This window comes from Diospyros lotus, chromosome 3, assembly GCF_014633365.1.
Source record: "Diospyros lotus cultivar Yz01 chromosome 3, ASM1463336v1, whole genome shotgun sequence".
NCBI lineage: Eukaryota > Viridiplantae > Streptophyta > Magnoliopsida > Ericales > Ebenaceae > Diospyros > Diospyros lotus.
The window spans coordinates 34,194,617-34,206,275 of NC_068340.1; the positions used below are offsets into that span (position 1 = coordinate 34,194,617).

General features: G+C 39.7%; 1 protein-coding gene across 1 annotated transcript; it reads left to right on the top strand.

Moving 5' to 3' along the window:
• The first annotated feature begins 238 nt into the window (after nucleotides 1-238).
• Nucleotides 239-10,271, top strand: LOC127796210 (CDP-diacylglycerol--glycerol-3-phosphate 3-phosphatidyltransferase 2-like). The gene is made up of 7 exons (XM_052328232.1): nucleotides 239-783; nucleotides 1,434-1,531; nucleotides 1,626-1,676; nucleotides 1,825-1,938; nucleotides 9,455-9,511; nucleotides 9,602-9,687; nucleotides 9,849-10,271. The coding sequence occupies exons 1-7, from the start codon at nucleotides 315-317 to the stop codon at nucleotides 9,967-9,969; spliced, it is 996 nt and encodes a 331-aa protein (XP_052184192.1). The 5' UTR covers nucleotides 239-314; the 3' UTR covers nucleotides 9,970-10,271.
• Nucleotides 10,272-11,659: the final 1,388 nt, after the last annotated feature.

Consider the following 11,659-nt stretch of genomic DNA (forward strand, 5'->3'; position numbering starts at 1 on the left):
ATATCTTTATATTAATTAATTTTAAGCATTCATTATTGTTATTTTTCATAATAATAATAAAATTATTATCAATTTGGATCACCTAAAAATTGTTACTACTCTATTTAATTTTTGTCTTATTTTTAATTTTAAACTCAATTTTTTTTTTAATTTTTCAAACTTATATTATAAATTGGAAAATTTTGATTTTTATAACATAAAATGTTAAATTAGATTTAATAACCACAGGAGGAAGACATTTGAACGGCTACTCTGGTACAGAGCGATCACAGAGAGAGAGAGAGAGAGAGAGAGAGCCGCGTGCAATTATCACCATGTCAGCGCTGCCGCTCCTTCTCAAGCACCCAACGCTCTTCGCCTCCGTTTACGCCCTGCCCCATGAATGGGCGCGCCCAATACTCACCTCCACCGCCATTATAATAGCCCGACCCATCTCCTCTTTCCCTTTCGCCCCAAATTCCCACCCGCATAGATTGCCGCCCGGGTGGAGGCTAACCCCCTGCTTCCCGGCGCACGATAGGTCCTCCTTTTGCAAGCTAGGGTTTCGCGGCCACAGATCTTCGTTTTCTTCTCAACACGGTGGAGGAGGACTCACTCGCATGGGTTCCGAGAACAGAGCCGATCGCTGGCCGCCGGAGGACAATGCCTCCTCTCCGCCTGACAACCTTAATTTCCGCCTCCGCCAACCTCCGTCGTCTCCGCCTTCGTCCGAACAGAAGCTGCTCACCTTGCCCACTATCTTGACCATTGGTCGCGTCGTCGCCGTTCCGCTTCTAGTTGGAAGTACGGCCGACTCTTTGTTTGCTTATTTATTTTTCCTTTTGCTCCCTTTGTTTCCCTGGAAAAATTCTTTTCTTAGAAAAAGATGACGAAGCTGATTGAACAAAGCTTAGAAATTGATTTAAACAATTCCCTGGTTATTGAAAGTTCCTATTTTGATAAGTAAAATCTTAGCATTCCTCTGCCGATTTCTGTGGATTTGGTCCACCGGAACTGGAGATGTGCACGAGCAGAGAGGTTAGCGATTCAGATAAAAGTTTCGGCTTTTGGTTGCGTTTGATTTTCTCGAAATCTCTTATTTGGACGCTGGATTGAACTTCATGATCGTATTTAGGTTTTATGTGGTTTTGACAATCGACAATGTGGCAATGTTACGATGAAGGGAAAGATAAAGCTGCTTTTGAGCACAGATGTATTCAATGCAAATCTGCTAGATCATGGATAGATTCAAAATTCTGTTCTACATGTATCACCACAAGCTATTATTTATAAACAACTTTTGCCTATATGTGAAAGTAGAGTGATGTCTTGACAAGTTTAATTCTTTTCTGCTTTGTACCTGAACTAGGCTCCTTAAAAAAATATTTCATGTCTTGCTTGCTGCATGGACACATTTGACAAGATTATTAACATACAGTTCACTTTTGAAACAGCCTTTTACATGGATAGTTGTTGGGGATCAACTGCTACAACAAGTATTTTCATTGCTGCTGCAATTACAGATTGGCTTGATGGGTATCTTGCTCGCAAAGTATGCAATGCCTTTGGCTTTCAAAATTATGGATAAGAATATGATGGACCTTTTATATGCATTTAATAGTTTTTCATGCCTTAATTATTTTCAGATGAGGTTAGGAACTGCATTTGGTGCATTTCTTGATCCAGTAGCTGATAAGGTAAATGCTCTCTTCTTCAATATGACATGTCTTGTTATCTGTTGGTTTGCTTTGGTGGAGTGCTTTTGAATTTTTTTGAATTTTCAGCACTATATGAATCATTTAAGAGCTTTTTATATTTGATTATCATGCTTACTACTGAATGCAGCTCATGGTTGCTGCCACCTTAATCTTGTTGTGTAGCAGACCCTTGGAGGTTCCTATGTTTGCTCAAATGCAATGGCTACTGACTGTACCTGCAATTCTGATAATTGGTAGAGAGGTGAGGACCCATTTTCTCTCTCTCTCTCTCTCTATATATATATATATTTAATGGAGCCAGGCTAATATGTGCATTTTTCTTTGCAAGTGCTTAAATATATCTGTGTGTCTTTTCTCTATTTGCCATCCTTCATCCTTCTTTTGATTTTCACCGCCAATTATTATTGCATAAATATAAATTCAATTTGTCCTTTTTTCTATTTCCTGTTCTTTCTCCCTGATAGTTAGAAATAATAAGTTTATTTGCGTCAACTCATGTATACTTTCTTTGTGTAGCCAATTTTGTTTCAAATAGTTTAGTACTATGCACTCGTCTACTTTAGGTTCTGTCATATTTATTTGTTTCATATATTAGCATGGAGGGAGGATTAATTTTTAAAGATTATACTTCATGGGATGCATACCAAAAATTGCTTTGAAAGCTATCTTCTTCTCATATGACCTAACTATCTTAATTATGTCTTGCACATCTTCAATAGGAGCAACTCCGATATTATGATGGATAATCTCATTTCTAATTCCATCATTTCTTATATAGTCCCATGTCTACCATAACATACACCAAGACATCTCTTTTTAGATGTGTACAGTGAGCTCATCCATTACTAGAGCAAATGGACAAGGGTTCAATACAAATCATCCTTAATGTAACTCAATTTTAACTGGAAAAATCTCAATATCTCCTCTATAAGTTTTAACACCTCTTTAACAATCTGTATATAAATATTTCAAACTTGTTTCTTCTGTAAAACTCTTAAGTAAGATTCTCTAGAAATTGTTACAAGCTTTGTCTAAATCTATTAAATATTATGTCACACCCTCGAATAAAGGGTCGAGCAATTAAGGAAATTTTGAAAGAATTTCTAGAGAAAAGAATAGAAATGGGAAGAAACAGATAGGACGAGAGAGAAAGAGATGGAGAGAGAGAGAGAGAGTTTGAGAGGGAGAGAATGAAGTGTTGTTATTCCAAAAGTTGTCCTCAACTTACTGTCATGTACCTAAACCAAGGCTATTACATTGAGGGTAGTTATGGCTGTAAGGAGTTGTACTTCATGTATGCATTACAAGTTGTACTTGGAATTGGTAATCGTTTTTGGCGCCAATTCTAGCTGAGGATCAGTATATAAGAGCTGACCCAACCCAAATTGAAATCATTGAATACAATTTGAATGATCTCATTTTCCCTTCTACAATTCTCTCTCTCTCTCTTGATCCTTCCTTCCAATTCTCAAATTCTCTTCCTTCTACCCCATTTTCCCGCCTAATTCTCTTCTAAACTATTGAAAAAATTCTCTTATAAACAATTGAAAATTCCCCTTGACAAATTCTAGATTTGACATTCTGGTTTTAAAGCAAACTCTTAGCTGACGAATACTTAGGTGATCCAATTCCAATGGCAGATGGTACTCACATGAAGCAGATGGAATTGCAACTACAACAGGTGACAACAACGTCGATGGAGATACAGGCCCGAGTGGGATCTATGGAGGAGGCGATCGGAGTAGTGGTGGATAAGAAGTTGGAGGATGTCTCGGACCGATTGTGAGGAGACATGCGCAATCAGATCCAAGAAGAGATGTAGGAGCAGAGCAATATAGTGCGAGATCAAATGCAGTTCATGCTCATGTTCTCCCGCTAGAATTAGGTAAGGATCTCTCTTGTCCTGATTTTCCCTGTAAAGATAGGCTGGATCCAATCACAGAATGGTCGGATCCTCAAAATTGGAGGGTATGTAATGGAAAGGAGATAGGAGACACAGGTGACTCCCAATTATTCCAATTTCCCGGTGCCAAAGTTGAAGTTACCCTTGTTTGATGAGCAAAAACCCCGATGGTGGATAAGGAGATGTGAGAAACTGTTTAGCATTCATTAGGTGGTTGATAGCTAGAGAGTTACTCTGGCAGCAACCTTTCTAAATGATGTGGGGGATGTGTGGTTCCAGGGATGGTCTAGGGTGAGGGATGATCACAGTTGGGAGGAATTTGTTAAGGGATTGTGTGAAAGGTTTGGAGAACGAAGGACAGTGGATATAGTAGAAGAGTTCAACAAGTTGAAATAGAGTGGGATGGTACAATAATATCAACTCAAGTTTGAGGAGTTAAAATCACTTATGCTAAGCAAAAATTCTCACATGACTGAGGAGTATTTCATGTCGAGCTTTATTAGTGGTCTAAGCGACGACCTCAAGCCCATGGTGAAGCCTAAAACGGTGCAAGAAGCAACTAAAAATGCTTTCCTGTAGGAGTTAACGGTGGAGGCATTAATTTGAAAACAGAGGATGTAGAACAAAGGGGGAAACTATGGTGTGATGCAGGTAGGAGGAAAGGTGCGAGGAAAGGAGTCAAATAAATCAGGGGCAAGATCCAAGTACCAAGCGACTCCATTGTCTGTATCATTGATGCATCGAGGGAGGCTCATGGAGCAAAGAAGACAAGCTGGTTTGTGCTATAGATGTGGAGACAAGTATTCTCCAAGGCATCAGTGCAGGGGACCATTGCTCTTACTGGAAGGGGGTGAAGTAGAAGAAGATACCGGGGAAGAAATGGTGGTTGCTATGAATAAATTGGAGGATAAGGACAATGGGGCTATATCACTACACACAATCAAGGGGATGGTCGATAGTAAAATCATTAAAGTAGAAATGAGAGTACAGAACAACACACTCATGGTGCTAATAGATAGTGGGAGCACCCATAGTTTCATTGATGAGGGCATGACCAAGAAGATGAAGTGTGAGTTATCTAGCACTCAACCACTGTCAGTGACTGTTGCTAATGGTAGCAAGGAAGTCGGCTTGCTTGGGGTTTTGCTGGGAAATGTAGGGGGAGACTTTTAAGGCTGACCTAAGGCTGTTGAAACTTGGGGGATGTCACATAGTACTTGGGGTTGACTGGATGAGAGGGGTGAGTCCAATTAGTTTCAACTTCAACAAAATGGAAGTAACCTTAGAAAAAGATGGGAGAAGGGTGACCCTACAAGGAAATGTGGAAGCGGGAATTTGCAAGATGATCGAGGGAAAGAGATTGCAAAAGTTACTCAAAAATAAAATCTCACTGGTGGCCCAACTATTTTCAATTAATGTGAGGGAAGGAATAGATGGTCAGGAGGAACAAGATGGGAAGTGCATGATGGCAACCAGTAATCAGGATCAACCCTTATGGTAGGTACGCGAAATGGCCTTATTCGATACACCATTGGTTGAATTTCAGGACTTATTTGCAAAACCTAAATCACTACCACCCAAAAGACCCTTTGATCATTATATACCCCTCCAACCAAATGTTGAACCCGTAAACACCCGATCATATAGATATCCTCCTAAACTCAAATTTGAAATTGAGAAACTAGTGAAGGATATGCTGAACCATTCCATGATTCGGCCCAATTGAAGCCCATTTGCCTCACCTGTTTCGTTGGTTAAAAAGAAGGATGGAACATGACGTTTTTGCCTTGACTACCGCCAACTCAATACCATAACTATCAAAGATAAATTCCTCATCCCAATCATCAAAGACCTCTTAGATGAACTCAAACATGTCTCTGTATTCTCCAAATTAGACCTAAGATTCAGATATCACCAAATTTGGATGAACCCTAATGATATACCAAAGACAGTCATCTTCAAGACCCACCATGGTCATTACGAGTTCATAGTAATGCCATTCGGACTAACCAACGCACCGGCCACATTTCAAGCCCTAATGAATCACATCTTTGAACCCTACCTTAGAAAATTTGTGCTAGTATTCTTTGATGACATTTTGATCTGTAGCCCTTCATTCCCCCAACACCTAGACCATCTCAAGACTACATTCAAAGTCCTTAGATTCAACTGGTTGTATATCAAAAGGTCCAAATGCGAGTTTGCACATAAACAAGTGGAATATTTGGGACATGTTATCTCAAGTGTTGGAGTTAGCACAAACCCTAAGAAGATAGTTGCCATGGCGGCATGGCCTAAACATACCAATGTTAAGGCCTTGAGGGGATTTTTGGGGCTAATTGGCTATTTCAGAAGGTTTGTGAAAGATTATGGGTGATCAGCGAACCCCTGACTAAGTTATTGAAAAAAGATGGGTTCGGGTGGGATGAAAGGGCTGATGAGGCATTTGGACGACTTAAGAGGGCAATGAGTGAAGTCCCTTTGTTGGGGTTACCAGATTTCAACAAGCCTTTTACATTAGAGACAGATGCCAGCAACACCGGAATAGGGGCAGTCTTGGCACAAGATGGCCGACCATTGGCTTTCATGAGCTAGGCCTTAGCCCCAAGGCACCAAGGGCTTAGCATTACAAAAAAAAGTTATTGGCAATATTAATGGCTATGGATAGATGGAGACACTACTTGGAAGGAGGACAATTTATTATTAAAACAGATCATGAGAGTCTTAAGTTTCTACTACAATAGAGATTGCACACTCACCTCCAAAAGAAGGGCATGGCTAAATTGATGGGGCTAAATTACGTAATACAATTCAAGAAGGGAAGAGAAAATGTGGCAGCAGATGCCCCATCACACTGCCATGAAGAGGACACAAGTGAAGCCATCACCGTATTGGTGTTATATTGGTACCAAGTGGTCACATCTAGCTATGAAACAGGGGAATGGACAAAGGAATTATTGGAGCAAGTGAGAATTGATGCTAATAGTAGTCTAGGGTATACCTTACTCAAAGGGCTAATAAGGTATCAAGGGAGGTTAGTGATTGAGGATTGTGAAGCATTAAGGAGTAAGATCCTCCGAACCTTGCATGGGTCCCCCCTTGGAGGGCATTCGGGTATTCAAAACACTTACAGGAAAGTGAAGCAAATATTCTACCGGCCAAACTTAAAGAGATCAATGATGGAGTTTGTCTTGACTTGTGACACATGTAAGAGATGCAAACATGAGATAGTGGCACGACCAAACCTCCTATAGCCCCTCACCATTCTTGAACAAGCATGGGCCAACATCACCATGGATCTTATAGAAGGATTGCCCAGGTCAGAAGGGAAAGATTGCATTCTAGTGGTTGTGGATCGATTTACCAAATTTAGCCTCTTCCTAAGCATATCCCACCCTTTCACAGCCCGTGAAGTGGCCAAGCTTTTCTTGGACAACGGGGTTAAGTTGCACGGGGTACCTCGGTTAATAATATTAGACAAAGACAAGGTGTTTACTAGCTTATTTTGGCAAGACTTATTATGATCTTTGAGCTCTAAACTACACATGTCTACTGCCTACCACTTGGAGACGGTTGGCCAATCCAAGCGGGTTAATCAATGTCTTGAGACATACCTAAGGTGCTTTTGTTTCTTGCAACCTAAGGGATAGAGAAATGGTTGTCATTAGCCCAGCGGTGGTATACTTCCAGCCATCATAGTTTTATCAACATAACACCATTTGAAGCTCTATATGGCTATAAGCTAGGTTTATTAACAGCCATTGGGGAATCCACTACAGTGGCAGTAGTTGATGCCTACTTACATCAAAGACAACAGACCTTGCAAACATTGAAGAAGGAATTAGCCAATGCCCAGGATAGGATGAAACATATTGCAAACAAGAAGGGGGGTGAGAGGGAGTTTGAAGTTGGCAATGAAGTATTCTTAAGGCTTAGCCATCCCCACATGAAAGCCCTATTCTGTCAACCAATCTCTACGCTAAGCCTAAAATTCTATGGTTTGTACCCCATCCTTACAAAGATTGGGAAGGTAGCCTACAAGTTGAAATTACTCGAGGCCGAGGGAGCTTGCATCCACCTGGTGTTTTATGTCTCCCTACTTAAGAAGTTTGTCGGGAATAATGTGGCCAGTCAAGCACCTCCCCCCCCCCCCCCCCCCCGGTCAGTGAAGAAGTACAAGCAGTTGCACTGGCGGCTACTTTAGATAAAAGAATCATCCACAAGCACGGAGCTCCTATAAAACAAGTGATGATCTAGTGGTCTTCCCTTCACCCTGACAATAATACCTGGGAGTACCTACTTGACCTCCTCAAACAATTTCCCAGCTCTCAGTTTGCTTAGCATTTCTTGAGGACAAGAAATATTTTAAAGTGGGGGAAAGTTGTCATGTACCTAGATTGAGGCTATTACATTGAGGGTAGTTATAGCTATAAGGAGTTGTACTTCATGTATGCATTACAAGTTGTACTCGGAATTGGTAACTGTTTTTTGCGCCAATTATAGCTGAGGATCAGTATATAAGAGCTGACCCAGCCCCAATTGAAATCGTCAAGTACAATTTGAATGATCTCATTTTCCTTCCTACAATTCTCTCTCTCTCGATCCTTCCTCCCAATTCTCAAATTCTTTTCCCTGTACCCCATTCTGAGAATTCCCCCTGACAGATCCCAGATCTGACACTTCTACAACAGTCTTCTTATAGGCTACTACTTTTCTGTTGTTATGTAACTGCCCTTTGGGGGGAATTTAACTACCCGCTAACAGTATACGGGTTTCCCCACCTTTGTTAGTTACAAACAGTTGTAGACTCCCCTCCCCCCACCCCACACCCCCCCCCCCCCCCCCCCCCCAAAAAAAAAAAAAAAAAAATGACCACACTACCCTCAGGTTCGTAACATTCTCCTCCCGATGAGAAAATTCTTGTCCTCAAGAATCTACAATAGATTAGTTGCCTGAGGGAACTGCTTCAACAAGTCGGGCAAGTATTCCCAAGTAGTATGATATAAAATCTATGTTTGGCATAAAACTAGAATGTTTATAGGGAACTGCATTTTTTTCTTTTTTAGTTTGGCATTTTTAGAGTGTTGCTTTTATACCCACAAGGTCTGCAGTTTGGTATAAAATCGTTTCAAGAGTGTTAGGAAGTTGTGACAATCTATGTTGTTTATTTCATTTTGTCTCAAATTTAGAGTATTTTATTCATTTTGCAGTATTTTGTCGAAAACTATATGGTGAATTGAGTAGCCAGCTATATAGTTGGTTGTTTACACAAATATAGGGGAGAAAACATGTTTGCACCATTGATTTGCTGATATGAGATAACAATTGAGTGTGTGCAGCACAGCCTGCTCTCTGTAAAGTGAAAAGCTAAATGATTGAAAATGGAAAATAGTTAGCTTGGAAAGAAATCATTGACATTAAAGTGGCTTGCTCTGTTTGTTATTACTCATGCTTGGCGTCTTGGGTTTTGCCAGCAGACTTGGCAATAGTGTGACAGGTGCACATTGCACTATAAATGGAAACACTAATTTGTAGAGGAGGAATGATTATGTCTGCTTATAAGCATTCCTTTGTTTCTCATACCTCATCTCCTTGTCATGGCTCTAGTCTTGGATTAATAAAGTTGTGCTGAAAAATTACACCCATATATTTTTGTTCTGTCTCGTGTGGTTGTCTATTTTATAAAGTTGCGCTGAAAAATTACCTCCATATATTTTAGTTCTGGGGGTGCTACTTTGTGAGGTTATCTGTGTAACTCCATATTACTTGTGTTCTTCTTTCTGCCATATTGCCTTTTGGGTCATTGTGTGTGCTGATTAGAAGCCTTGCTATGGAATTTGTGACTCAATTGCAGATAACTATGTCTGCTGTTAGAGAATGGGCTGCTTCTCAGAATGGTAAACTCTCAGAGGTTTGTGTTCTCTCCTAAACCTCTCTACCACCACCTCCATCTCCTTGCAGATAATAATAGCTTCTAGCTTGTCAATTAAGTCATTTTCAGGCTGTTGCTGTAAATAATTTGGGGAAGTGGAAAACAGCCACACAGATGACTGCACTAACAATCCTCCTGGCAACCAGAAACAGCAGGTTTGTCTTTATCTTCTTCGATCCACGAGACTTGTTATCCATTGTGATTAAGGGAATGGAAAGCTTTTTTAAACTTACGCCTCTTCATTTTCTTCATCAATCTGTCCTTTTTTGAAAAAAAAAAAGAAGAAGTTAATATTCCCCGTCAATCTATTGTGCAGTCTCTCAGGGTCTGGGACTCTTGTTGCTTCTGGTGTTGCTTTGCTTTATATCTCAGCATGGCTTTCTCTGTGGTCTCTAGTGGTGTATATGAGGAAGATATGGAAAGTGTTGCTCAAGTGACCGAGACCCTTGACTTGGGCTTTCAAGTAGTTTGTCCATGTTAACTGGTTTATGTACAGTAACTTATTGACAAATCGATCACCAACCTTGAGGAAGAATTCCTTAAAGAGTGGACACAAGGGGAAGCCGCACACCGTGTTTCTTGTATTTGTTACTTGCCATTGGGATTTGGTTGGAAGAGTCAGCTTCATTATTCTGTTTCTGAGGCTGGTAATATGTCTTCTAACCTTAAGGCTGATTTTCTATGTCAAGCCGCCAACCAAGTATATATTTTTTTGATAATGGTAGATTTCCTTTTAATATGAATCCTTTGTCAGTCTCCTTGGGGACAGTCAGCTGTCTTGAAGACCAATATGCATAACTGGGTCTCCCATTCGTCAGTCAGATTGGGAAGGCTTTTTCTTCAGTTTAATGTCGATGTTATTGCAGTCTTGTGGAAACTTTTTGATGTTAGGAAGTGTTCAAAACGTGATTAAAACTACAAGTTATTTTCATTAAAGGACTTGGTGAAATACAGTACCATGCTTACATTACGCTACAGGTTCCTTCTGCCTATGGATGTGGCAAAATATGGATTGCCTGTGTTCTTTTTCATTCTCTTTTAGGCATTAAAATAAATTTTTTATAGTTTATAACTAAAAAAAAAATCATTATTGGTAATTCATGTGCACAAATTGTGTAAGAACATTATCAACTTTTGACATTAAATTCAACTGCATCACTTTATGAAGCTTAGGCCACCAGTCACCAAAGTAACAGTACATCTATGGCCATGGGTTTTGATCATGGCTTGCTGATCAAATCTCAACATAGGATCTTCCAAAAGGCATTCATTAGATCTCCAAAACATTTGCTAGAAATTATTTTTTAATTTTAGTTTTATAACTGAAGATGTTTAAGCATTTTGGTGTTGTTTTTTTTTCGTATTTCAGTTTTTAACTTTAATTTTTGAATTTATTTTCATTTGTGTTGAGTCTTTATTTTGAAATTTTTAAAAACGCATTTTTTTGTCACTTTGAAAAATTATTTCTTAAAACAAAAAATTGAAAAATGCGTTTACTTTAGAATTTTGAAAAAAAATTATTTTATAATATTTTATTCCAAAATCAATCACAATTGCCACCACTAGCGATCGCCAATGACCACAGTTAGTCAAAGATTTTTACAATCAGAGCGTATCATTAGAAATATCAAGTTAAGAGGGTTAACATACACAAAAATAAGTTAAATTTAACAGTTGAATTTTTATAGATTTAATTTTTAATTTTTGGTCAAAATTGAAAAATGCACTGTTAGTCACCACCAACTATCGTGGTCGGTGATTTCTGGCAATCAAAGGCAATCATCTGACACATCATCCCTATTGACCAACATACCAAAAAACTAGCAAGATCAAATGACTAAATTTTCATAGATTTAAGTTTAAATTTTTGTCCAAACTTAATTTTTGGGTAGGCAAAGTGGAGAGAGAGAGAGAGAGAGAGAGAGATGTGGCGGGAGTGATGACAGTGCGAGCAATGGGACGGGTTTCTGTGGCCTATGGAGCGGGTGCGAGTGGTGTTGGTAGGGGAGACGGCGAGTGACGATAGTGCAAGCAATGGGACGGGTTTCTGTGGCCTATGGAGCGGGTGCGAGTGGTGTTGGTAGGGGAGACGGCGAGCGACGGTGGCAAGAATGAACAGAAAGAGCT

Coding starts and splice junctions, on each gene's coding strand:
- LOC127796210 (XM_052328232.1), top strand. CDS start 315: ATGTCAGCGCTGCCGCTCCTTCTCAAGCACCCAACGCTCTTCGCCTCC. Junction 784..1,433: donor CGTTCCGCTTCTAGTTGGAA/GTACGGCCGACT, acceptor CTTTTGAAACAG/CCTTTTACATGGATAGTTGT. Junction 1,532..1,625: donor ATGGGTATCTTGCTCGCAAA/GTATGCAATGCC, acceptor AATTATTTTCAG/ATGAGGTTAGGAACTGCATT.